Genomic DNA, 27,845 nt, shown 5'->3' with positions numbered 1-27,845 from the left:
ACAGGATGGTCCACTTTGCTCTTGGCCACAGTTTGGTGGTGTCCATTCAATCTGGTGGACAGCTGGTTGGTAATCATATCAATGAGAATAGCTGTGCAGAGCTGTTACATGACAAGGCTGCTTTCACAGGTGGCCTGGCCTCTGATGGGGTACAGTAAGTCTGTGACAGGACTGGAATAGGAAGTGCTGGGTGGATGGATTGGGCAGGTCTTGTACCTGCATCTTCCACAGGGATATGAGCCCTGTGGCAAGGGATTGGGTTTGGGATACTGACGTGGAGTTTGGGTGGGCGCTGGAACATCACTTTAGTAGAGATCCTTCCCGTTTTCCTAAAGTGGTGTTCCTTAGCCCACCCAACCTCCACAGTATCCTAACTCATTCCTGTGCCACTCCCAATACCAACTTCCTGCACAGGGATCATATCCCTGTGGAAGATCCAGGTGCAAGACCTGCCCAGTCCACCTACCCAGCACATCCTATTCTAGTTCTGCCACAGGGTAATCCTACCCCCTAAGAGTCTTGGTCTCCTATGAAAGCAGCCATGTCGTATGTCAGCTCTGCTGCAATCATTGAACAGCTCTTTATATTCGTGTGACTACCAACCAGTTGTCAACCAGGATGAATGGCCACCACCAAACTGCGAGCAACAGCAAAGTGGACCACCCTGTGGCCCCACATGCAGCTGAACAAATCATAAACATGCTTGATTTCAATGGGTGCTTTACAATCTGGACCACTTGGATCCTCCCTCCACCACCAACTTTTCTGAAGTGTGTGAATAGGAATCATCCTTCCAACACATTCTCTGCTCCGGAAATTATCACGGCCTCCGCCTACGGTAACTGGCTGTTCCCATACACTGCAACCAAAAGTTTCCACTCTCGCTATCCTGTCACCTCCTCCCAGTTCATGTCCCCTCACCTTTGAAGTGTGCTTTTCTTTGCCAATGCACTCAGCAGTCCTGTACTCTTCTCTGTTCTTCTTCTGTGCCGCTCTCTGTTTCCCCTCCCTCCCTCAAAGCCTCTTGCCACTGCGCCTGGCAGCTTATCCTGCTATCATTTAGTCCCTGCACGCCCTGACAGATAGTGTTTTCTCTCCTGAACTGACCGTGCTATCCCTCCCCCTTTCTCTGACCCACTCTGGATTGCTGCTTTTGTTCAAAGCGGCGATTGCATTCCGGCCAGAGAGGTCGGAGGTAGCATTGGTGTGTGTGAGGTGTGCTTGCTTGTTTTTTTTGTTTGTTTGTTTGTTTGTGTGTGTGTGTGTGTTGTGTGTGTGTGTGTGTGTGTGTGTGTGTGTGTGTGTTTTCTTTTCTGAAGTGGACTTTGGCCGAAAGCTCTATGTGTAAAACTCTTTTTGTTTTATCTTTCTGCAACTCAGTGTTTCATTTTCATGGCGAGTAACAATCTATATTTTTTCATAATGTTATTGTTATAGTCAGCATTCAACTGGATAAAACATTGATCGATTTGGATCAAAGTATATAGAGACAATAGTTTCCAAGTATAGTGTCTATAATTTTTTCATTGTCTATATATCTTTGTCTGTTCCCCTCAAGGCCATCACATGTTCCTCTGATTTAGATGTATACACCTTTGCTTGTATTCTTCACATAAGTGTGTGTTATGTGATTGATGCAGTTGTGTGCTTTTCTTCTACTTCGTTCCCATCCAGGCTGGAATGTATCTGCTCTGATGTCTTTAATTTTGCTGTTATGATCTCTGAACAACTTCTGACTTGTCGAAGCATTGTACCGTTGAAATCTTCTCTTACTTAAATCTTATGCAGTGTTGACAACAATTTAACATGATACCATGTTTCCTTTCGGCTAGATTCTGTACTGTATTTGTCAAATTGATGGAACTGGTGTGTCAAGAGCCTTCAACTTCTGTTTCAACTCCATGTTATCTTCTCACTATACGATACACATGGAATATTTCGTAGTGTGCAGTTAGTATTAAAGTAGTCAGTAATAGCAGACAGGAAGAGAGCTCATTAGATTATTAGGTCTGTGTACAAGAGTACAGTGTTCTCTGATAAAACTTTACCACTCGCTCTTCCCACAATTAGTGCAAATTTGCATTCCATTTGATGTCAGTGCATGGACTTACTTGTATGATTTGTCAGGTATTGTCATTGCTTTGGAGGAATTGCTATTGATCTGGTCAAATTATTTTGGTCTTCCAATTATGTAATAGTTATGTACTCACGTTGTACGGTTCTTAGGCAAACACAGAGATGATGATAGCAGTGAAATTTTGCATTATTGTAAGGGTACAAGTTGCTAAGTGTAAATTGTCATCTTGATCAGTAGAGTAATTGTAAGTGTAATTTTTTAAAACAGTTGTGTTGTGTATGTTGAAAAAGATAGGTTTTTGATACTGTGTGTCTTAAAATTCTTCGTTAATGACACTTTATACCAATCAATCATTTCTCCAAAACTGGTGACAGTCTGTAAGGAGTTGAGGAAATTGGGATTTTATTTAAGTTGTATCGACATGTCAAATCTTTCATCTGAGTGTTCAGTATGAATGATTAAAATAAGTCAGAGCTGCCTGAAATGTTTACTGGGAAGTAAGCATATATGATATACTGGTAAAATCTGTCATAAAAACAACTGGCTTTGATGGCAATTGTGGCAGTGTCACTGTTACAAATTCCCTCGATAATGTGTATGATAAGTCTCACATCAATAAAGCAGTGTTTTGATTCTGTGGATTGACCCCTTTGATGATAATTATATTGAAGCATGAAAGAGTTTGTCTTTCACCTTCATTAAATAGATGCAATAAAATCCACTTTGGAGTATGAAATTGGAGAGCCTGAGAACCTGTGTTGTTAACAATGCTGAGATATTTGTGTTTGCGATTCTGTGAGCTGAATTTCTATTTAATTGGTTGTAGTACTGCCCTTATTGATCTTCATACAACAAATTGAGGTTAAGCTTCCAGTTCTGGAAGACTTCATCAACTGGCAAACCACATCTTACAGCATAGCATCTTCACCCTTCCAAGTCTATATGTAACTTTAAGTCATTTTGACATGTAAAATGTGTTTCAGTAAAAAAAAAAAAAAAAAAAAAATAATTATCAGTAACTAATGGCATTATAAATCCCAAATTGTTATGCACTTTGTTGTTTAGTCTTTTAAAACTGTAGTATTATTTTCAAGTTATGTCCTTTACTGCATTGCTAACGTTCCAGCGTTGGAACATTCCAGCATTGGAACATTCTTTTGGGTGACAGCAATCACTAAAACTGATATTATGTTGACTTCAAAGTGATTAGATTGATAGCCTCCACTTTGTCGTGTAGCTTGTTAATAGAAAAGCAGTTAGTAACCTCTATTAATTTTGAAATTTTGTTCTTTATGATGTCTTTTATCTCAGTTGGGCTATGTGTTTGTTAGAAAGACTGTGTCTTATTTGTTGGATATTCTGAATTACCTGAATTCACTAATGATATTGCCCTGGATGTATAACCTTTATCAGTGGTTGTAGTTTTCTACGTATTCGACAATGTGCCTGCTGCTCAACATCATCACTACTTACCACTGTACTTGAGACAGTTGATTTCTATTAATACGGTGACCAGTTGAACATAATCCAGACTCTTCTCTTTGTTCATAAATTTATACCATTGACAGTACTAGAGTATTAGGCGTTAGTAATAGCTTAATAAGTAGTGCATTTGTGAAATGATGCCCGTCTTTGCCGAAAGATCATTTTTTCCCCCTTCCTCTTTGTTAAGACTGCACACCATAACAGCTTCCATAAATTGATCACACTGTTCCTTTTGGACCCAGCAAGAAATGAAAGAAATATGAGTCACAGTTTCACAAAACAAACTGTTTACTGCTAACATGATTCATGAGCTGCTTGTACTTTTTGAGTTCAGTCTGTTTCGGTTCACTTCACTACACTAGAATTGCAGACAATTGATGTAGGACAAGAGTATGTATATTTGTATATATTTTTTATTGATTTTTCTCCACGTAATGTAAATTAGAAGAAAGAATTCTATATTGTTTTTGTAGTTTTCTATATCTGCTAATATATATCATGAAATTAGTTACATATGGCACTTATCCATTTTATGGAAAACAGAAAAATTGCTGGTATAGAGCAGAGTTGACTTCATTGTAAAAATTTGTGGCCAGTGATCCAACACTGTTCTGCTGCCAGCATTTTTCGATCATTTGGCTCAAAAGACACACAGATACGCTGCAATATTTAGTGTTTCTTTGCGCCTTTATGTAATGTTTTCAGTTAAGACTATTGGTATTGAATTACTTTCCATCACTTTCTGAGGAAGACAGAAGATGAAGATATATAACACTCTCTCTGAGCAAATTCTCTTGGTTTCCAGTTTCTTCATGCCATTGCATCTCTGTGCGGATGTCTCAAAATGTATGTAATGTATAATATTCTGTTTTTTTGTCTTACTTCATTTTTCTTTAATTAGAAAATTCCAGCATCCATTAATTGTTATTATTTTTAATGGAGGCTTGAATTATGTAGTATTTCATCTCTGGCAATTTTTATGTATTGCTGTATAAAGTGTTACCCTCATTGTAGTGACAGTTTCAGTGCATTGCTGTCACATGCAACTGAATTTTTGTGAAGACCTTTCAACTGCTGTTTGAAAACACTTTTAGTACATTCTTGGAGTAGAACATATATTTGGCTTCTTGGAGTGTGGTGTGCATAGTGTGTGGTCATTGAGCATATCACCACCTCATTTCTGAATGTGAAACTTTAACAAATGAAACATTTCTCTACACAGAAACAGGAAGAAGAGAAGGAGGTTGAACGGAAGAGAAAAGAGTTACAAGACCGTGAGGAGCGAGACAGGAAAGAAAGGAGAGCAGCTTCATCTTCGCGAAATAGATCTCGAGGCTCGGTCTCCAAAAGTCGATCGAGGTCAAGATCCCACAATAGGGATGCTACAAGAAGTCAAACACCAGACAGCTCTTATTCTGCCAAAACTCGTTCGAAGCGAGATAGGCATCACTCTCATTCAAGGTAAACTATGGCTGCATCAAATCTTAAAGGTGAATTATACAAAAATGATGTAAATTCAGTGATTTTGGGCTAATTTCCTACATACATCGTATTTTATGATATCTTAGATAGAAAAGGGAAAGCACTATTTTCATGCCTTTCTTGGCTGACTTAAAGATTAAGAATATTTTTGTTAGTAATAAGTTGTCATTAATAACAGTGTTTCATATTCCTGTTTTAATCCAACTTGTTTTGAAGTCACAACTCCATTTACAAGGACTACATTAACTATATTAACCACTCATTCACTAAACAATTGTATATTGAAGGATCTTACCTGAAACATACCAATGAATTTCACACAGCCAGTGTTCAGGATTTGTCAACAATTATTTGGGAAGAAGTTATATCACAACATATGTAATTTAAGAATGGCTTACAGGAATGTGTCAGTGTTTTGTATTTTACTGTAGTAGGGACACGTAGCAGCAGTACATAGTTGTAGAGGTTTTCTTGTACACACATGGTGATCAATCTTCACAGCAACATTTCTTGAAGAAAGTACGTAATCTATCTTACAGAAATAAAATTGAGTGACATATTAGTGTCAGAAGTGCAAAACTAAAGTAGTGATTTTACAGGGAAGTGTTGTATTAATGCAAATGCATTGGACTGACTTAGTTTACATCCCATCTGAAAAATAGTTCGTTACTGTGCTTAGGAAAGTACAGCAGACTCCATGTTGGTGATTTGTGAACTTCGGTTTCTGTTATTTATAATATCTTAATTTACTCTCACTAAACTTAACTCTGTGATCATACAGCTAATGTTCCTCAAGCTAAATCGTGTAAATATTACAGGGAGGAGTTTGTTAACATCCTTTCGTATTTCTTATACCGTTTAATGTGTGTTTCAAAAACAAACCTTGTATATAATCACACATACAAAGGATACACTTAACATACTTTCTATTTAATAGTTGTAATTTGAGAAGTATTTGGAAAAAAATAAACCGGTTAATGTGCTGATTGTGGGTAGCTGATTGCATTGCTGTTTAAAGAAGTAAGTTCACCTTATTGATCCATTTTGTTTTAGTGTATTAATTTACTTAAAGTCAGAAAATTTATCTTTGTGGAGAGAGAGTTTCATTTTTCAGAAAAAAAATTGTATGATTTTCTTCTCATCTGCAGTTCTGACATAATTAGATGCAAACTATTTACTGTACAAATAATGGAAGGTGTTATAGTGAATGACTCACTATTAAGTTAAGCCATTCAGCAGTTGATACATTTCATATCGATTGCTCGTGATTTAGTCTTGTTTATGTGACTGGTCAGCCCTTCAGTGCCTCAATCATACAGTGATTCACTACCTACTCCTTTGATTACTTGTATTACACACAGGACTTTCCAGTAATTTTTTGTGTTGGAGTGACCAATAAAGATAATTTTTTATTATGATTTAATGTTGTTTATTTGTTTGGTTTTCTAGAGATCGGGAAAGAGAGAGGGAGCGTGAAAAAGAGAGAGAAAAGGAAAGAGAACGAGAGCGTGAACGAGAAAAGGAGAAAGAGAGGGAGAAAGAGAGAGAAAGGGAGCGAGAGAGGGAGAGGGAAAGGGAGAGGGAGAGGGAGAGAGAAAGAGAGAGGGAGAGGGAGAGAGAAAGGGAGAGGGAGAGGGAGAGAGAAAGGGAGAGGGAGAGGGAAAGAGATCGTGACAGAGAGAGAGAAGAGGTCCAGAGGAAGACTGACCGTGAAATTGCAAGAGAAAGAGAAGAGGAGGAAGAAGCTAAGGAAAGGAAAAAAGCTGAAAGAAAAGCCCGCGAGAAGGAAGCTGCGTATCAAGTAAGTTTCCTTTCTTTCTGTTTAGTAATAAATGATTGAATAAGAAATTTTAGAAAATGAATCACTGCTTAAGTCCCACAGGAAGAGCATGTAACCCAGTCAATTTTATAATATGGTGAAAAATTCTGGACTTTGCAGTGAAATATTGTTAGACCACAAATACGCTTACTTTTTGACTCGGCTGCTTTGTTGTACAAACATATTTACTAGGAGAATATTCCGTCACTGAAATGCAGTTCAAAATTACTTGCAAAGTATGCAGCTAAAACTACTATTGCCCTTTGTTGAATTTAGAGAGCAAATTTCATGATGTTTCTAGAATTTTTGTTTCGTCATTGCCATAACAATTTTGTGGGAAGGCATTCAGATCGGGGCGGTGGTACTTCTAGAATACCTGAAAAACCTTGAATTCTCAGGGAATTACATTTTATCCGGAAAAAATCATGGAATCCTCAGGGAATTTCGTAGAACCTCTGGGGATTCTGTGTTTTTAACTCAGCATTGGAATTTAACTGTACTGGGTGTTATAAATCACAAATTTTAAAATACTTAATATTATTATATAAATTATTAGTGTTCAAAAACTGGTCAAACTACTGCTCATGACCAGTATATCTCAGTTGTGTGGAAACAGTAGTTGTTATTGTGAGTGGACACCCCCTCCCCCCCTCTCAACGTTAATTTATCGGGGATGGTTTAGACATCATAATCCAGAAATATTCTCTGTTTTATTCAGTGTTGTTCAGTGATGCAGGATTATACAACTAATGTTTTAACAACTTTACTTGAAATTGAGAGTTGTATTTCAGAATAAATTGGTACTTAAACATCACAAATTTACTCTGGCAATGTCCTTACATATTTTTAAGATCTCAGAATGTGTTTGGGTAAAAGGCTAAAACCTGTCTGAAAATCAGGGAATTTCGCTCTTAGGGAAACTTGTGACAACCCTAAATTTGTACTTATTGCTCCATTTTTTAATTTCATTCCTGACTTGAAAATAGCCATTGTACTATCCACTTCTGAATAAGTTTGTTCCTTCTGCTGATTAAAATTTAATGCATTATTTTTTCTATGTGGTTGGTAATACAGGTAGGTTTTCCATAGATTTTTCCCTCGGAACTGTAAAACTTACCAGTCCTTTGAATGGTTAACGTTTTATACACTGGTGTAGAACTTCCCAAAAAAGGAAAGGGGAAAAAAAAAAACAGGGGGGAGAAGTTTTGGAAAGACTTTTAATGAAAAAAAGGAGAGAAGTTTTGGAAAGATCTCTGATTTGCAGCAAAATATACACTGCATATTTTCGTATTACGAAAGTATAAATTTGAATTGCATAAAATACAGCATATTAGTTTCCAGAGCGTTGAAATTGAGATTACAATGTCCTTTTGGAAGCCAGTCATCTCTCATGCCACATGATCTTGCCAGCAGCTTGACAGCAGAGATTCAGAGTGTAGGACATGTGTTATAGCCAGCCAATAGCAAGATCACTGCTCCGTAACATGAACACACAAGGAGGAAAAGTTAATGGTTTACATTAATATACATAGTGTAGCTACAAGAAAAGCTAAGCTTTCACGGTTAATATTGGTCTTGAAGATTAATAAGCTATAAGAGAAGCTAAGCTTTCACATGTAATATTGGTCATGTGTTATACTTTGATACATCACACAAATGTGTCAGTAGATTTAAGACAATGACATAAATGTCTGGTCTTCTGGGCGTAAAATTCTTGTAAGTGCCTGGTCCTCAAAGTGTTCAGTTTTAAATGCTCCGTGATTTAAGAAATTCATCCCAGTTTCTCACATGTAACATAATTCATCTTGCATAAAAAGAAATTTACTTTGAAAGTAACTCTTTTCGAACCACTATTCGCTGTACTATCCCGAGACTGTTAGAAGTAGGTTCGATTTAGCAGTTGCCAGAGAGCACCACAAAGTAGGCATTATTGCGTGTGCGCAGCTGCAGTGGTGTAGGAAGCCCGCATGTTCATGGGTATAAAGCACTAAGAGAGCTTACATTACGCCATAAAAGAAACAGGACATTGGAGGATACTCTAAGAGCATCGGAATTTCATAAACCATACTAAAATGCATAATTTGGCTCGAAGTGCACATTGTATGTGAAGTATGTCCCATCTGATATTAAGCTTTTCAGTGTGGTGTTTGGGATGTAAATTCTTTGGAGTACCGGTACTGTACTATTTCATATTTGGTTCTTTATTTTGGCATAATGCCATACACGGCAGAAAATGAAAATGTGCACTTGAAATTCAGTGAACAGTTGGAAGCTAAAACAACGAAAAATTCCCAGAATTCCGAAATATTCCCGAGTTTTTCTCGGTTTTCTCATGGATGAAAAAATTCCCGGGTTTTTCCCAGTTGTCTCGGGTCGTATACACCCTGTAAAAATTTTAACAAGTATCTTGTACATTACAGAGGGAAGGCAGATGGGTTTACAGTTTTTACTATGTATTGTTTGTTGTCTTTCTTGTTGAATAGAATAATTTCAGAATCGTCCAAGGTTTTGTGAAATCCAGACACCATTGTCTCCAGGTGCCTTTCCTTTTCAATATCTCAGAAAAGATTTCTACAGCTCTAAGGGCATGTGTTGTGTAGTGGTGTTATTTTCATTATTAACTAAATGTGTTTGTGATCTGTGTTGTGCACTGCACTAAGATTTAACTAGGTCTTGGAATCCTTGGAAATTCTTTTTCTCTTGTGCCATCAGATGATATGTGGTGAAATTTGGTGTGTATACAGTATAAGTTTGTTTTGATTTCTTCACTTTTGCTGTTTTATATTATTTCTCTTTCCTAATTTTATGTATAACGTCTCACATCTTCTTGGTAAAGTTTATGAATAGTTTTGTTTGATTCTATGACAGCAGACCAGTCCACAAACTTATTGCAGTCACCATTATTCTTGGTAATTCAGGACTAGCTTGCATCCTTTAGGTTGTTGTCTTGTACTTAAAGAACCCCAGCTGAACACTGAGAACAGTAAGTATCATAGCATTCGATTTAACCTTATTTTATTTGCAGTCCTCCTCCTGTGAGCTTTGTCCCTTCAACAGCATAGTCTGTTGTGTCATTGTATCTAACCACAAACCTAACTAAAATATGTTGCTCCACCACAAACCTAACTAAAATATGTTCCTTCACCAAGTGGTGAAATAACCTCACTTTCCAAGCTGTTCATATGCTCAAACGTCATTTATGATTATAGTTCCGGAGATATAAAATGCACTGTGTGGCCTATAACAAATGATCAAAGCAGTTAAAACAATTTCCACCTTCAGTTATTTCTAACTATGACCTTTGTTTCACATTTGTATCTTGCCCTAGTGAGTTAAATGTGAATATCAGTAAGGATCTAAAAGGAACATGTTGGCCATTGTTTGTCAGACATAAGCTGATGCTTCTTTGACTACTGAATCACAAAAGGATAAGTTCTGAACCAGAATCTGAATGATGTTCTAATTATATATCTGCATCTGTACTCTGCAGATCACTGTGAAGTGCAGTGCAGAGAGTACATCTCACTGTACCAATTATTAGGGTTTATTCGCATTCCATTTAAGTATCGAGTTCAGGAAAAAGGATTGCTTAAATGTGCCTTTGCATACTGCATAGGCAATACTATACGTGAGCAATACATAGGGGGTATGCGAGCATTACGTAGGAGTTTGTACTATATTCCTAGAGACATCACTTAAAGCCCGTTCTTGCAACTTCGTTAATAGAGTTTCTCGGGATAGTTCATGTCTGTCTTAAAGAGTGTTCCAATTCAGTTCCTTGAGTATCTCTGTGACACTCTCGTGCAGATCAAACAAACCTGCGTCGATTAGTGCTGCCCTTCTCTGTATACTTCAGTATCCTCTGTTAGTCCTATTTGGTACATGTACACACACATCTGAACAGTATTCCAGAATGGATCACATGAGTGATTTGTAAGCCATCTCTTCAGTAGACTGATTGCATTTTCTCAGTATTCTATGAATAAACCATTTTCTCAGTATTCTATGAATAAACCAAAGTATACCAACTGCTTTACCCATGGCTGAGCTTATGTGGTTGTTCCACTTCATATCCTTACATAGTGTTAAACCCAGGTATTTATACTAGTTGGCCAATTATAACTGTGACTCATTGGTATTATAGTTATAGGATACTACTTTTTCATTGTGTGAAGTGCACAATTTTACATTTATGAACATTTAAAGCAAGTTTCCACACTTTGCAACACTTTGAAATCTTATCAAGATCTGGCAATATTTATGTGATATAATTGGATAGATAAAAAATTCTACTCACCAAGTGGCGGCAGGAGAACACACAAAAAAGGTTTACTATGCAAGCCTTCTGAGCCAGTGACTCCTTCTTTCAGCAGAAGGGTTGAAGGGGAAGGAAGAGGGGTGAAGGAAAAGGACTGGAGGGGTTTAGGAAAAGGGGTAGAGTTCGGAAAAGTCACCCAGAACCCCGACCAGGGGAGACTTACCAGGCGGGATGAGAAGGAGATACTGATTGTTGGGGACTGCACCAGATGAGATTTGATAACCTGAGAGCTTAATATGCAAGGGAGAGATTACTGCTAAAATATTGTACACGAGTTGATAAGAGTGAAAAGCGAAGTGCATTGTATATAACAGAGGTGGGAGGAGGACGGCAAGAAATAAACAGGTCAGAAAATGGAAGATGTAGAAAACTAAGTGGAGTGAAGAAAGGTGTAGGGTACTGTGAAGAAATACTGAGACCGAAGAAATTGACATAAATTAAGGCCAGTTGGGTGGCGGCAACCAAGGACATGTTATAGCACTAGTTCCCACATGTGGAGTTCTGATAAACTGGTGTATGTTGGAAGAATCCAGATGGCACGTGTGGTGAAACAGGCATGGGGTATTGTGTCTTGCTGGTATACACCCTCTGCCTACATTCATTAGTCCTAACTGACAACTTGGTGGTAGTCATGCTGATGTGAAAGGCTCCCCATTAAATTTCACATGGTCTTATTCCGAATTGCTTGCCACTATTCCTTGTTGTTGATTTCATCCTCACCGAATATGAGCTACACACTTTTGTCCACACCAGACCTTCTCACAAATAACAGTACTTACATTTTGACAGTTGCCATCTTTTCTCATGTCAAACATTCCCTCCCATACAGCCTTGACATTAGAGGCAAACGTATGTGTGTGGATGCAGCCTTACAGCAGTACACCACCATTCCCACCCCAGCCTTTGCTGGATGTAATTAACCCACCAGCCTAGTTCAAAAGTGTTATATCTTCACAGCAACCATGTCCTTTACACCAAAAATATACAGTCTCATCATCATCTATCTTCCTGCGACCACGAGTTTGTAGAAACAAAGCTTGCACAGGAACTAAAATAATAACTACTACCACTTACAACTTCACTAAAGTGAAAAGCACGATAAGAGATTACATCTCTGTGGGCAAAACTCTCAAGGCCACCATACTCACTTATGCCTCCACATCTAGCAAACACATCAGTTAACCAACCATTACAGTTACCAGGTGGAGTAGCACCACCCTGACTTACAGCAAAATCAAATCTACAACCTAAAAACACACACGGTCCATCAATAACAGCACGAGAAGTGATGCCTTTAACTTTAACTTTATTGTTCGCTGTGATAACAGCAGTCTTCAAGCCCACGTTGTCTATGGCCTTATACACAGTCGCGCACAAGCGACGATGACAGCTATTTCCTGGGCCATAACTTCCAATCCTGGTACTGCTGATCACACCAAAGGACAACTTGGGTGCACTCTCAGTATTGTCCTGTTTATGAATGTATTAATCAGCTACTTTGACAAGGCCATGACTTCCTAAAATCATGCCATAAATGAGATCCGTAATGTCTGAGATTTTGCTCTTCACACCTAGAATAGCTTTTCACTTCCCCTATACCAGTACTGCAAATGGAAAAACATGTACTATCAAATTGAGAGCCACTTATTAAATTACACATCATATACCAGCTGTTTATGTAAACACTATTCGGCCTATTTACAGCAGCATGACTAGCACCAAGCTATCAGTTAGGATGAAAGTGGGCGTAGGCTGATGGTATATATTGGCAACACACTATGTCCTGTTGCAGAGCTTGCGCTACAACATGAGATTCATGACTTCCATGCCTGTTTCACCATACAAGCCATCTGGGCTCCCCGACACCAGTTCCAAAGAATTCTGCAGTGGGAACTAGTGCTACAATTTGCTTTACGTTCTTGCCTCACAGCTGGCCTTAATTTATGTTAATCCCTTCTGTCTCGGCATTTCTCACAGTAACTACTTCTTTCTTCACTTCATTTTAGTTTCTACATCTTTTGTATTGTGAGCTTTCTATGTTTCGATGTCCTCCTCCCACCTTTGTTACATAAAGTGCACTTAGGTATTAACTTGTGCATAACATTTTAGCAATAATCTCTGTCTTACATATTACCCTGCCTTCCACCTTTAAGCTCTCAGGTTTCCAACTCTCATCCAGTGCAGTCCCCAGCACTCTTTCCTCCTTATTCCATGTGGTAAGTCTCCACTGACTCGGGGTTCTGGATGACTGTTCCGAACTCTACCTCTTTTACTAAATGTTTCCACTCCTTTACCTGCACCCCTCTTCCTTCCCCTTCTGCCAGAAGGAGCAGCAACTGGCACAGAAGGCTTGCATACGTAAAACTGTTTTTTATGTGTACACTTCTGCTGCCAATGATAGATTTTTTCCTCTCTCTGATTACATTGATTATTTTTGTTGAATATTTATGTAGATTTTTTCAGATAGTACTTACTTCTAGATAAAGGCATCATCTGCAAAAGTCTGAGGCTGCTATTGATATTGTCTGGAAGGTTGTTAATATACGACGTGAACAGCAAGGATTCCAACAAACTTCTCTGGAGCACACCTGAAGTTATTCCTACATCTGACAATGATTCTCCATCCTAGATAACATGTTGCATCCTCCCTATCAAAAAATCATCAATCTAGTCACATACTGCTTGTTACCTAATATGATTGTACTTTGACAGTGATCATAAACGTAGAACTGAGTCAGTGCTTTTCGGAAATCAATCAGTAATACATCTGCCTGGTGGCCTTGATCCAAGGCTTTCAGAATGTCATGTAAAAAAGTGTGAATTGCGGTTTGCATGATCGATGTTTTCATAATCCATGGTGGTTGGCATAGAGAGGGTCATTCTGTTAGAGACTCCTCATTATGTTTGAGCTCAGACTATGTTCTAAAATTCTAAAATAATTCAGTGTGAAGGCTGTTGGGCAGTTGTTTTGTGAATCACTTCTACTATCCTCCTCGTAAACAGGTGTGACGTTTGCTTTTTTCCGACTACTGGGCACAGTTTTTTGTTTGAGGTGTCTATGATAGATAATAGTTAAAAAGAAGGTCTAACTCAGCTGTAAATTCAGTATAGAATCAGATTTGCCCCTGGAGCTTTGTTCAGTTTTAATGATTTCAGATGTTTCTCAATACTTATTTCACTCATCTTTTCAGTGGTATGAGAATTACATTGGGGCAATTCTCCTGGCTTTTCCTTTGTAAAGGAACATTTGAAGATGAAGTTAAGCAATTCAGCTTTTGCTGTGCTGTCTTGAATTTCAGTTCCCGTGCCATTTGCGAGTGACTGGACACTAACTTTGGTGCTGCAAAGTGCCTTCTCATATGACCAGAATTTCTTTGGGTTTTGTGAAAGATCTTTTGGCAGTATTCCGCTTGGTAGTCACTGAAGGCTTTATAAATTGCTCTCTTGACAGCCAAAGAAGTTCCATTCAGCCTCTCTCTCTATCTAGAGTGTTATGCTTTGTTTTGCATCTATTATGCAATGGTCTGTTCCTTCAGAAGTTTCTTTATGGCAACTGTGTACTATGGACGGTTTCTCCCGTTATGAACTGTTCTGTTGGGTACATATCTGTCCAGTGTATGGTCAACTATTCTTTGAAAATTGAGCTATACAGTCTCTACATTCTCTTGCCTTATGCTGGAAGTTTTAAGTTCCTCATTGAGATATGACACTAATGCTCTTTTATGCTGTTTACTGAATGTATAATTAACTGACTGACCTATGGACACGCAATGGCTTGCCACTACAGGTGTAATCTATAGAACAACACCAATGTGCCATTGATATTCATTAAGCTGTTATACCTTGTGTGTGTAGCTTTCCCTAATATTAACACTCTCAAAAGCACTTGTATCACAGCCTGTATGTCAAATCTATTTTGACACAGGTGCTAATTGTGGTCTTACAGCAGAGTTTGAGAACTTCATTTTCAATGTATGCATCTAGTAAAGCCATTCACCATGTGTTGGCAGTGATATGCATTTTAATAAGAGGTGACACATTGGAAGGAAATGAATACCATTGTTTCAGTGTTTTCTAGTAAGGTACACTGATAACTGTTGTCAGTAGTGGATGCTATATTCAACCAAGTACATGCATTGTGACATTGCAGTGCAGGTTACAATGGCAGTCTGTTTGATCCAAGAAGGATGGTCTTATCATTGTGTTGCTGCAGATGCCAATTTCTTTCTGTCTGTCATCCATAGGCTGTGAACACACCTCAGGGGGAGAGGTTAGTACATAAGACAAATGGGACAAGGTCACTGACACATTACAAGTTCAAGTGAGGACTGATATCTGGCCATCTCTGCATTGTTGTGGCATATGTCTGCTGCTAGAACACTGTAAGAAAATAGGAGGACTGTCGGAACCAATGTGTCTGATCAGACTATAAGGAACAGTTTACAAGAAAGGAACTTACCTCCCAGACATCCTGTTAGAGTACACTGATTGAAACGACAATATCTGGCAGCTCACCTTCAGTTTCACCATTTCCATGTCAACAGATCCTTTTGGACTGTGTGGCTGCTACATATGGTGGTGGCATTGAATTTCTTTTCATGCACAATAATGCCAGGGCCCTCCCGTTCCCCACAAACCCTATTCCCCACTCTCACCCTTCTCCCCTCTCCCATCTCTCCCTCCCCTCCCCTCACGCTCTCCACCCATCCTCTCCCCCACCCGTGCCAAACACAATCTCCCCACCTCTTCCAATTGTCCCCCTGTGCACTCCCTCTCCACTCCACCTGATACTACTACCAATCCCACCTTCGTACTTTCGAAAGGGAAACAGTGGTTGAGAAAGAAATGAGAGAGTGATGTAGCCTTTACAAACATTACATTTCATTACAATTTGTACATTGAGCACACAATAAAGGAAAGGAAAGGAAAATTTGGTGAAGGAATTAAAGTCTAAGAAATAAAATCTTCGAGGTTGGTCAATGACATTGTAATTCTGTCAGAGACAGCAAAGGACTTGGAAGAGCAGCTGAAAAGAATGTACAGTGTTATGAAAGGAGGAGCATCAACAAAAGCAAAAGAAGAGTAATAGAATTCAGTAGATTCAAATTAGGCGATGCTGAGGGAATTAGATCTGGAAACGGGACACTGAAAGTAGTATATGAATTTTGGTATATGGGCAGTAAGATAACTGGCAGTGGCCAAAGTAGACAGGATGTAAAAATGGGGACTGGCAATGGCAAGAAAAGTGTTTCTGTAGAATAGAAATTTGTTTGCATTAAATATGCAAGTTTCTTTCTGAAGGTGTATGTCTGGAGTGTAGCCGTGTAAGGAAGGAAAATTTGGATGATAAACAGTTCAGGCAAGAAGAGAATAGAAGCTTTTGAAACTTGTGCAACAAAAGAATGCTGAAGATCAGATGGATAGACCATATAACCAATGAGGAGATACTGACGACTAAAACTGGGGAGGAAAAGAAATTTGCATCGCAATGTGACTAAAAGAAGGAATCGGTTGATAGCAGACCTTATGAGATGTCAAGGGATCACTATTGTAGTACTGGGGGTGGGGGGTAAAAATTGTAGAGGGAAATCAAGAGCTGATTATAGTAAGCAGTTTCTAAAGGATATAGGCTGCAGTGGTTATTTGGAGATGAAGAGGGTTGCACAGGGTTGAGTAGTGTGGAGAGCTGCTTCAAACCAGTAAGTAGTATCACGCTTTCAAAAAAATTAAACTGTTGTGAACCAATTAGTTGGATTTTGACAGTGAGAAATGTTTGTTGCTTAGGTAATTTTCCAAAAGCTGCTTGACTGAATAAACAAAATTCTGATGGCATAATGTAAAATTACAGGGTATCAATTTAAGTACAGGTAATAGATTTGTTGAAAGGACAGGTCAGATTATCTAGCAGTCAGTTTAATTATACTATTCACCTACCAGCCTGTGGGTACTCACTCATTGCATATGGAGATGTGACAGTCACTGATGTACACCTACGATCAGCTGCTCCATAGTTCATGAAGAAGGAGAAGACGACACAAGGGACAGTAAATCTCTATACAAGTGGACAAACGCTTGTTTTGTATAGTATTTGGATTGTTGCTTAGTTCCTCAGTGGAAAATATTTGAGTATATATATGTCATATTTTTCCATTTTTAGGGTTCTGTACCTCAGTCGGTATAAATGGAACACTTTTAGGATGACTCTTTTTTTGTCTGTCTGTCTCTCCGTCCGTCCATTTGATTGTTAAAAACCGCTCTCCTCAGGTATGGTAGATTTACCGAGTTGAAATTTATGTTACATACTAAGGTGTATGGCCCCTTTGCAGTGTAAAAAATTTGAAGCTTCCAAGTCATTGCTGTCAAAAGATACAGCCATTTGTGTCACATGTTTTGATACTCGCAAACTTGTTCATCAAATATAAAACTTTTCATGCGTGTTTTGTCTAAAGCTGTTAAATATTTTGAGAAAATTAAATTTGTACAGAAGGTTCAGAGTGAGAGTCGTGCTCACTCCTTCCCAGTTATTGTTGAAGACTACAACTTGTAATATCATCCTTATTTTTGTCTGTGATTAAAGTTTTCAGATATATGAAGTGTGCTGCTGTAAAATTATTATAGCATTCCTTTCTGTTTGTTTGTAATTCACAGGAAAGACTTCGAAATTGGGAGACAAGGGAACGCCGTAAATTCAAGGAACGTGAAAAAGAAAAAGAAAGGGAAAGGTTAAAGGAAGAAGAAAGAGAAAGAGAAGCAAAGAAGCTCAAAGAATTCCTGGAAGATTATGATGATGAAAGAGATGATGCTAGGTTTTATAAGTATGTATTACTTTGTTTGGATTCACAAATAAATGTGTGTTAATGTTCATATTTGTTTATAATTTATTTAATACTTTGTAATGTCACAGAAATATGCTGCAAGAATTTTGCTGATAAGAAACTCGCTTTAACACAGTTATCATTGTTTTCTATAGGGGTCGTGAACTCCAGAGGCGACTTGCAGAGAGGGAAAAAGAAATAGAAATGGACGGTAGAGATCGCCAGAAGGAGCAGGAGGAACTAGAGGACATTAAATTAAAAATATTCTCTGAAGAACATGAAGACCCAACTGCAGAATTTGAAAGGGTATTGAGAGGTTCCATTTGAGTGATTAGATATAAGCAAATGATTGCCTTCAAAATGTACTCATGAAAAATAGTACTACACCCCCACACCCACCTCAAACCTTATTGTCTCAGTGCAGGACTGATACCTTGGTGCTTTGTCTTACTGAAGATGTAGGCCACTCAGTTGTCTATGGAGTGATAGTTTTCTTTGAAATTGAGGTATTCACTATATATTTTTGTCATACAGTAGGTTCGTGTATCATTCACCACCCAGAAAGAACATCAGACCTATCAACGGCTCAGTTTCGTCTATAACAGAAAACCTCTGTCACCAACTTGAGTGGTGCTCTGTTGGGGATGTATTATCATCGCCATGTACTAAAATGTATAATGAGTCAGTCCATTTGACCTTTTTCAATACTTCATGTGTCCATGTTGTGCATTGAGTTGAGGTACAGATGGTGGTTGTGGATGACACCTCTACTCCTTGTTGTCACTGTTCAGTGTCAGGGTGTATACGAACTGGGAAATCCAGGAAAAACCCGGGAATTTTTTCATCTGGGTGAAAGCCAGGAAAAACCTGCGAATTTTTCAGAATTCTGGGAATTTTTCATTGTTTTAGCTTCCAGTTAAATTTTTGTAATTTTGACTGGTAAGAATTAATTCTCTAGCAAAGAATGTTACTGTATCTTGCTACTGGAGAATGATACTGCAGCTGCAGCAATAAAATATAAAAACGAGGAAAAAAAATAATAAAACTTTAGTGGCAAAGGAAATGCGCCATTTACAACAATAAAACACCATGCGCACACAAGTGTCTGCAAATAGCAAAACTATGCCAAAGACCTTAGGGTGAAGATATGTAATACTTCATAACAATAAACTGCTTTCTATGAGCTTGACATCAGAACTGTTTACATAGGTTCATTTGACCAGTTGCCAGCAGGCTCATGCAGATGCGCAGTTGACTCTTGTATGAGCAGTACCTTCTCCTGCTTCTTGCTGCTTGAAGTGTGGCTGTTGGCTGTATTGCCAGTAGCAGCAAGCAGCCAAATGCTAATGAGAAAATTTTTTCTCGCGTGCCCTAGCTGCCAGATTCGCGCATGCGCAGAGTTGTCTGGGTTCTAGTGGGGAGGGGGTTAGTCTCCAACTGACCCCTGTTTGCATTAAGTGATTTTGCTGTTTCCTCTTTGTGTACAGCTCCCACGTCAAATGAAAACAAAACAGATTTCTGCAGCTGGGAGCTATCAAGTGAATTATAATACATTCACGTAATCATGTTGGGCAAAAATATATTACTAGTTTCACTTTTCTGATTTTATTTTATTTCCAAGTTATTAACAGTCAAGCATTAATCGCCTTGCAGAACAATGAAATTATTTTTGACAGTATGCTAAAGAAATTTGGCTTTATTAATTTTTCCTCTGAGGCAATCAATTTATTTTGTTCGACAGTATTGGCTAGTTCCAACTATTCGCTGAATTTCAAGTGCACATTTTGATCTTCTGCCGTGTATGTCATTATGCCATAATAAAGAACCAAGTATGAGATAGTACAGTACTGGTACTCCAAGAAAATTTACATCCCAAAAACTACACTGAAAAGCTCCATATCGGATGGGACCTATTTCATTGTGAATCTGGAAAAAACCAATGTGCACTTCAAGCCAAATTATGCATTTTAGTATGATTAAGAAATTCCGATGCTCTTACAGTATCCTCCGATGTCCTGTTTCTTTTATGGTGTAATGTAAGCTCTCTTAGTGCTTTATACATACGAATATGCGGACTTCCTACACCACTGCAGCTGCGAACGTGCATTAATGCCTGTTTTCTGGTGCGCTCTGACAACTACTGAATCAAATCCATTTCTAACAGTCTCGAGATAGTATTGCGAACGATGATTCGAAAAGTGTTACTTTCAAAGTAAATTTCTTTTTACGCAAGATGAATTATGTTATGTGTGAGAAAGTTGGATGAATTTCTTAAATCACGGAGCATTTAAAACTGAACACTTTGAGGACCAGTCACTTCGAGCCCAGATGAACAGACGTTTATGTCATTATTTTAAATTTACTGGCACATTTGTGTCATGTATCTTAAAGTATAACACACGCAAAAAAAGATCAATATTACATGTGAAAGCTTAGCTTCTCTTGTAGCTTATTAATCTTAGAGACCAATACTATATGTGAAAGCTTAGCTTTTCTTGTAGCTATACTATGTATGAGGTGCTATCCAAAATTTTCGGGACTGGTTCTGCCATCTGTTGAAAACCTTACCTTCTGACTAATGGTCACCATCACCCTTGAAGTAGTTCCCATCTGCATGTACACACTGGTCCCAGTGCTTCTGTTGCTGGGCAAACTTTTCTGGAAGTCCTGTTCTTTGAGGGTGTTTTATCACCGCCAGCGATGCTTCTTGAATCCTCTCTAGAGTATCGAACCGATGGCCTTTTAACTTGAGTTTCAGTTTTGGGAATAGCGCGAAGTCGCAAGGTGCCAAATCTGGCAAGTACAGTGAGTGGGGTACAACTGCTATGTTGTTTTTTGCCAAAAAGGTCCTGGTGAGCAAGGACGTGTGGCAGGTCGCGTTGTCGTGATGCGGCAGCCGATTCCCTTGATGCGAAAGTTCAGGCCGTCATCGCCGCACATTTTCACAGAGCCATTGCAAAACGTCACAGTTGTATGCGGAATTCATTGTTGGGACGAATTCCTTGTGCACAATTCCCTTTTTATCAAAGATCATTCTCTTCACTTTGCTCTTCACCTGTCTCGCTTTTTTGGGTCTTGGAGAGCCCAGGCTCTTCGACTGGGTTGATTGTTGCTTTGTCTCTGGGTCATAACCATAAATCCAGCTCTCATTGCCAGTGATAACCTGTGACAAGAAGACAGAATTTGATAAACATGTGCTATTTGGTTTGTGGATCCATCATGAAATCACCACACAACAAACACAGAGTATTACAGAAAACACTGTGGACAGGCAACACGTCCTCCCAGCTGAATGCCACACCGCGCACTGACTCATCTCACCACCTAGCAGTGCAAAGATCTACTACTCCTACTTTCCAGATGTTGGCACCAGTCCCTAAAATTTTGGATTCCTCCTCGTGTATTAATGTAAAACATTAACTTTTCCTCTTTGTGTGTTCTCGGTACGTAACAGTGATCGTGCTATTGGCTGACTATAACACGTGTCCTATGCTCTGAATATCTGCTTTCATTGGCTGGCGAGATCACATGGCATGAGATATGACTGGCTTACATAAGGACATCACAATCTCTATCTCAATGCTCCGGAAACTAACGTGCTTTATTTGGTGCAATTGGAATTTATACTTTCGTAATACGAAAATATGCAGCGTATATTTTGCTGCACATCAAAGGTTGTACCAAAACTTCTTGCCTTTTTTTTGTGTTTTCTCTTTTTTATTTTTTTTCCCCGTCTCCATAAAGAATCTTTCCAAAACTTCTCTTTCCCGTTTTTTCTTTCTTTTTTTTCCAGTAAGTTCTAAACCAGTTCTTAACCATTCAAAGGATTGATAATTCTTACAGTTCCAAAGGAAAAATCTACAGGAAACCTACTGTCACTTAGCATAGAAAAAGTGTATTTTCGCCGGGGAAAAAGTATACTTTTTAATCGGAATATCTGGGAAAAATCAGGAATTTTTGTTCCTTGCTAGCGTGTACATCCTGAGTGTCGAATTGACGGTTAATTTGATGGAGTGTGACACATCTAATCACTGTTAAAATCTGCGGTAGTCAACAGAAATGCCCATGGTAACATGTTTTGCTGTTGACTTGATTGACTCTGGCAGTTGCAGTTTTTGTGAAATTGATGTAAAGTGGAACGCAAAAAGCTCAGGGCTGATATGATCTTGCCGATAGAGTACCCATGCCAGGCATACAACATAAGATGAAATCCACCGATAAAGCATGCTGTTTGCACTTGACTGTCACTAACAATATATTAGTCATATGGCATAACAAATGTTACATTTGTCATTATGAAAGATGTACTCTTTCAAATAAAGCGACTGCTATTAAATAAGTTTTTGAAGAATGCATTTAGTCTGTGACGTTTTCTTGTCAACTTCATCAGTTGTGATGACACACAATAATGAACTAAAAAAATAGGTAAGACTTCAGAAAACTTTAACACAATGATGTTTTTATGTATAAATAATTCTTCTAAACTCTTGCTCATGCATGCAAAAACTATGTTAAAATTAATTGAAGATCTTTTATGATCGTGAGTTATTTTTCATAAGTAAATCTTACGCAAAAGAGAAGTTTTGAAAAGAGGAGAGGTAGCAGAGAAAGGTTCTGAGGAAAATATGTGAACCAAGTCACGAAATACTGGAGTATCCTCAAAATCTATATAATAATGTTTCCTTATTGGTTGCAGGCAGAGACTGAACAAGCTGGTGCACTATCTTAAATCTTTTCGCTGCTACAGACGCGCTCGATGCATTCCATGCTGAGAGTTGCTTTTGTTATAGCTGTACTGCTTGCCAAATGCTGGTGCGAATGCTGAAAGATGGCTATCCAGCCAATACAAAATACTTTTTTTGTCCGATTTTTCGAAAACCATTAGGTGAAAAAAATTGGTATTAGCCCATCTTACAGTCTGATAACTTCACTCGATAAAGAACCGAATTTCTTGTCGTTATCTGTTATATTGCACTTTGTCAAATTAAATAAAACATTGCATGCAATTTTAGAGAGTTTGTAGAGGTAGAAACATATTGGGGAAACTTTGCATATGATTGATTTTAATTCATACATTGCAGTGAATAAAACGTAGATAATATATCAAAATTTCAATTGAAGTTGAGAGCAGAATGATGTCTCATTTTGTTCTCAAGGTATTGGATTTTACATCAACAATATTAGGAAAAGGATAGATTGCTACTCATCGTGAAGGCAATCCATTGAGTTGCAGGTAGGCACAGCAAAAAGACAGTTACACATTATAACTTTCAACCAAAGCCTTCCTTCTTCATCCCCCCCCCCCCCCCCCCACACACACACACACACACACACACACACACACACACACACACACACACACACGACTTCTGCCACTGGCAGTTCCGACCAGAAATCCAATGAGTAAGACTAACCTTTTCCTAATATTGTTGATATTCCAATGTGGAGTTTCCATTGTGTGGGTTTTATATCAGACAAAGTCGCGCACAACGTGCTTATTCACATCCTTGCATATTGCGAATAATGTGGGCGTAACAATTGTTGTACCTCATAAACAATTAAAGATAGCGGAATTAGGTTTTTTGCAAATGATAGTACCCAGTGAGGTGCACATGTTGTATGACAAATGCTCAAAACTTTTTTATTCACTGACCTGTGGAAGTAACTCATCTACACCAGTGAAAAGTCAGTAGGTCAGGATGCTTACAGAATTCCATAGCACTGTAGGAAAACGCAAGCAGTGCACATATATGCTGCCACGGCACCTACGGAACAGCATAGCAGGAGTGTATCTATCTCAACAGCAACAAGAGAGTTAATACACAAGTCTTAGTCTTAAAATGCGTGGAGCCTAGATTTCACATTTTGAAATTGATGTTCATACTTAATAGATGATTTTGCTAGGAATCTGGGAAATTTGTTACTTTATGTCTATGAAAAACAGCTGAAAGATGGATTTCCAAATACAGAACAAATACTTTACAATCAACTCTTGAGATAGTGCATCGAAGGAGACTAGAAAACAAAAATGACATTGGAGGAAAGATAGGGCAATTCATTCAATTCATTAAGAACTTGATTCATAATATTGGCTCTCATTGTAAATAGTTCTCCCTCTCACCTTCTCACACCCCCAACCCCCACTCCCAACTCCCCTGCACTCCCACACTCCCCTGTCCGCACACATCTCTTTTATTGTTCCAGTAGGTTTCATTTTTCACTAGTAAGACTCCAAATTTTGTATCCAATACACGTTTGACAGGGTTTCTCTTCAGCAACACCTTAGCTGAATGTTTGCCATAACACCATACCATCATTTCATCAATTGAGAATCCTGAGTGAAATATACCAAATTTGCCTAATTCCTTCCACAATATTTTGAAACACAACCTCAATTTGTGTATCTTTGCACTTCTGTCTTTGTCATTCAAGCGAATTAATTTCTTTATTTACTGAAATCTGTGTATTGTTATGGAGTTGTCCCCAGTACACACTCTCATGGGGAAATTTATGAGACCCACTCAGTAGTTGTATACCAGTAAGGGATTTTAATTCTTCTTTGTTTAGAAGATTTTGCTTTGTTGTATAATAGTGTTCACTGGTTTCCCAGAAAACAATTCCTCAGACACCTAGGACTGTCATATTTGCTAGACATTGTGCTTACCTGGTTCCTGGTTCATTGGTGTTTGCGTATGTTGGTTCACATTTATACCACTTTCTACTACTTTTTCTTGTACTACTACTACTACCGCCGCCGCCGCCGCCACCATCACCACCACTACTACTAGTAGTACTACTACTACTACTACTACTACTACTACTACTACTACTACTATAACTTTTTTTAAATTTAAGTAATGCACCATTTTCTGCTCCCTTGTTGCATTTTTACGTAGGTTCTGAGGTTAAACTGATATCATTAGCTTCATCCCTGGGCCATTCAATGCCGAGTGAGCTAATTTCAGAAAAATTTCCCACATGACCATCACGGATTTTGTTGACATTTTTTGTGAACATTCGCACATGTTCCCAATAGACGTTGGTAAAGTTTCACGATCACTAATTCAATGTTTCAGTAGATATAATCATCGTTTGACCCCATAGTGCAGCTATCAACAGTGGACCCGTGAGTCTTAAGCACCTTCGAGGCATATTACTGATAATATTTTCTTAAAATTACAAAACTAGGCAATTTTTTACAACTTTTTCCACTCTCTTAAATGGAATAATAATTTAAAAATTCCTGAGCTATTTTCATATAAATAATTTGAAGCAAAATTGGGTAAAAAGATACATGCTTGAAAAAATGTAGGTTTAGCTTTTTATATCTCTGGAATTAACTGTAGGATAAACCTGGAACCTTGGACATCATAACTTACCAATACAAGGACTTTGAATATAAAATTTCATTCCCCTACTGCTTTCCAGTAGTTGACAAATTGAGTGCAAAGTCGACAATTTATCTAAAAACGCCAGAAGTGGCCATGTGTCCCACTTGTTTTTAAGAGTGCTGAAAATGCTTTTAAAGAGGTTTCATAAGGAAGACCGCATCGTAAACCACCTAAAAACTAGATTGAGTTTTGCATTGGAAGCATGTAAGACACTAAGAATGACGACAGGGTGGAGCTGCGTTGAAATTGGGCCCAAATTGGTATTCAGATTAAACCTGACATCTTTTATTATGCTCTACAATTGTTTAGAACTCTTTCTGGAAGATAAAATCAAAAGTCCTGGTGACCAAGAAATGAACTCATCTGGCCAGCAGTATATTTTTCCTCATGATGCTCTATAGAAAATTAATGAAAATTGTAAAACATTCAAATAGCTTGTAGTAAACATGAGCTTAGGATCCTAAAATAGATCTCTTCTAACTTTGGCGTCTGAACTTATAGAAATGTATCAACAGGTTTGGGATTCTGTGTAAAGAGATCGTTATCAGTCTTGGGAACTTGAAGTAAATAAACCTACCCATGGCTGCTGCTGCTGCTGCTGCACAGCTATCAGGCATGGCCTCTAGGGCATTGGGATGCTGGTTTTCTCACTTTAAAAGGAGCAACAGTGGTTAAGCATCCATGGACCATTGCAACACATTTATATAATTTTTCATCATTTCACTAATGTTCCACACAAACCACAGACTGTGCTAACACAGAGTATGCTACACTTTAAACTGGAATTAAACTAGCACATCAGTAGCATTACACAATTAAAAGACATAGTAATAATTCTCTATAACATGAATTAATTCCAAAAAGTGTTCGGTAGACTATTGTAAACGTCACCAAAATTTTCACAATGTGACAATGATGTAAAACCTGACGGCTAATTACACTGAGGTGATAAAACTAGCATCAGTGCCTTAACGCATTTGTACACAATTAATACCAACTGTTAATCTGGATGGTAAATTGGCTGGAAAGTTATTTATTGTGCTGTGAAAAATTTGAGGTGTTGCGCTCCCTACAATTCTTTCTCACATGTGTGAACTTGCAAGGGCAATAGGGAGTATTTCCATCACACCAAGCAAAAGTTAGAAACTTTGATATGAGCAATACTGTTGGCCAATAACTGGTCAAAATGAATTGCTTTTACTTGATTCCTGGTCTGCATATAAAAAATCATACTTCATCAGAGCAAACTACCCCTCTTGAAAAAGTGTGTGGCATTGCAGTTCATACCACCTGGAACCACTGGACAAATTCAGCCTCTGGATGTTTGTATTTTCTGTGCCTATGAAATATATTCACACACTATCTGCAGCTATGCCTTAAAGGATAGCCAGTTTCACGGTAAGCTCTATGAAAGGCTGTTTCGCATTTGGTTGCATGCTATCACATTCCATCAGTTGCCATCGCCCTGTTACACCAATATGTTTCTGTATGCATTCTTTAAGAGATGATATGTCCAATTTGTGAAGTGTAATATATAAGTCCCTTAGAAGGTTGATATCTGCACCTCCCGGATACTTATTTTCTGTTGCTCCTCTGATGGAGATAGTGAATTGTTAGCAGCTAATCTTTTTCTTGTCATAATTGTTAATACAGCACTTTCAAATGAGGCTTGTTAAAGACTAAACGTGCAGTCTCGCACTCACGGGGTTCCTTGTTAGTCCAGAACACCTTTATTCTTGCAAGTGGTATGTTATGTCACTGCTATTCATTAAGCATTTGTATCATATCATGTAGTTTATTTAAATGTTTGGTATTTTGTTAATGAAATTATCCATTTTTTTGCACTAACCACTTTTTAAGTGTACTTTATTGCATCCAAGCCACTCAGCTGCTTTTCAGCAATGTATGATCATCATACATTTTAACTCTTAACACAAATATGTCTGTCTCATTTAATTTTAATTTTATTTGTTGCCTAAACATCTGAAAATAGCTACACAAACTGTGCTGTTGTGAAAAGGCAAAATAAAGAGGTTGTCTATTCTAAGTTATGACTGCAAGTGTTGCAGTCATTAAATTAACTTATTTATTTTGGTGATGAAACTGAACGTATTAACAAAGTATTTTTACAATTTAGCTCTCTTTTCTCCCCCTGACCTTGATTGTTCAGTGTACATCTCACACTATGAGTGAATGCTATCTACTTTAGCATATAGTGAGAGGGGGTGTTGGAGATTGCGGAAAATGTTTATTTCATTTTTGTTGCATTTATGTTGCGAAGATACAACAGTTTGCAGGCACGCAGTTGAATGTTATATTTGGTAGCTTATTCAACTTCCTCTTCTTTCTCAGCATCCTTCCAACACTTTCCTTTTTTTTAAAGACTTGTGTTGTTCCTTTTCTTGTACCTGTTGTTGTCTTTGTTCTCTAGTTGACACTGTTCTGTGCAGATTTTTAC

General features: G+C 38.2%; 1 protein-coding gene across 3 annotated transcripts in view; it reads left to right on the top strand.

The window, feature by feature from the left end:
• Window positions 1-27,845, top strand: part of LOC124616732 (RNA-binding protein 25) — a 188,277-nt gene that overhangs the window by 121,366 nt on the left and 39,066 nt on the right. For all 3 annotated transcript variants that reach the window (XM_047145094.1, XM_047145097.1, XM_047145096.1), the window contains 4 exons: window positions 4,785-5,023; window positions 6,494-6,845; window positions 17,830-17,996; window positions 18,152-18,302. In XM_047145094.1, coding sequence (XP_047001050.1) covers window positions 4,785-5,023; window positions 6,494-6,845; window positions 17,830-17,996; window positions 18,152-18,302 — 909 coding nt within the window. The remainder of the gene's footprint in view (window positions 1-4,784; window positions 5,024-6,493; window positions 6,846-17,829; window positions 17,997-18,151; window positions 18,303-27,845) is intronic.

The sequence above is a fragment of the Schistocerca americana genome, chromosome 5, assembly GCF_021461395.2.
Source record: "Schistocerca americana isolate TAMUIC-IGC-003095 chromosome 5, iqSchAmer2.1, whole genome shotgun sequence".
Lineage (NCBI taxonomy): Eukaryota > Metazoa > Arthropoda > Insecta > Orthoptera > Acrididae > Schistocerca > Schistocerca americana.
This window is presented reverse-complemented; position numbering and strand designations above follow the sequence as displayed.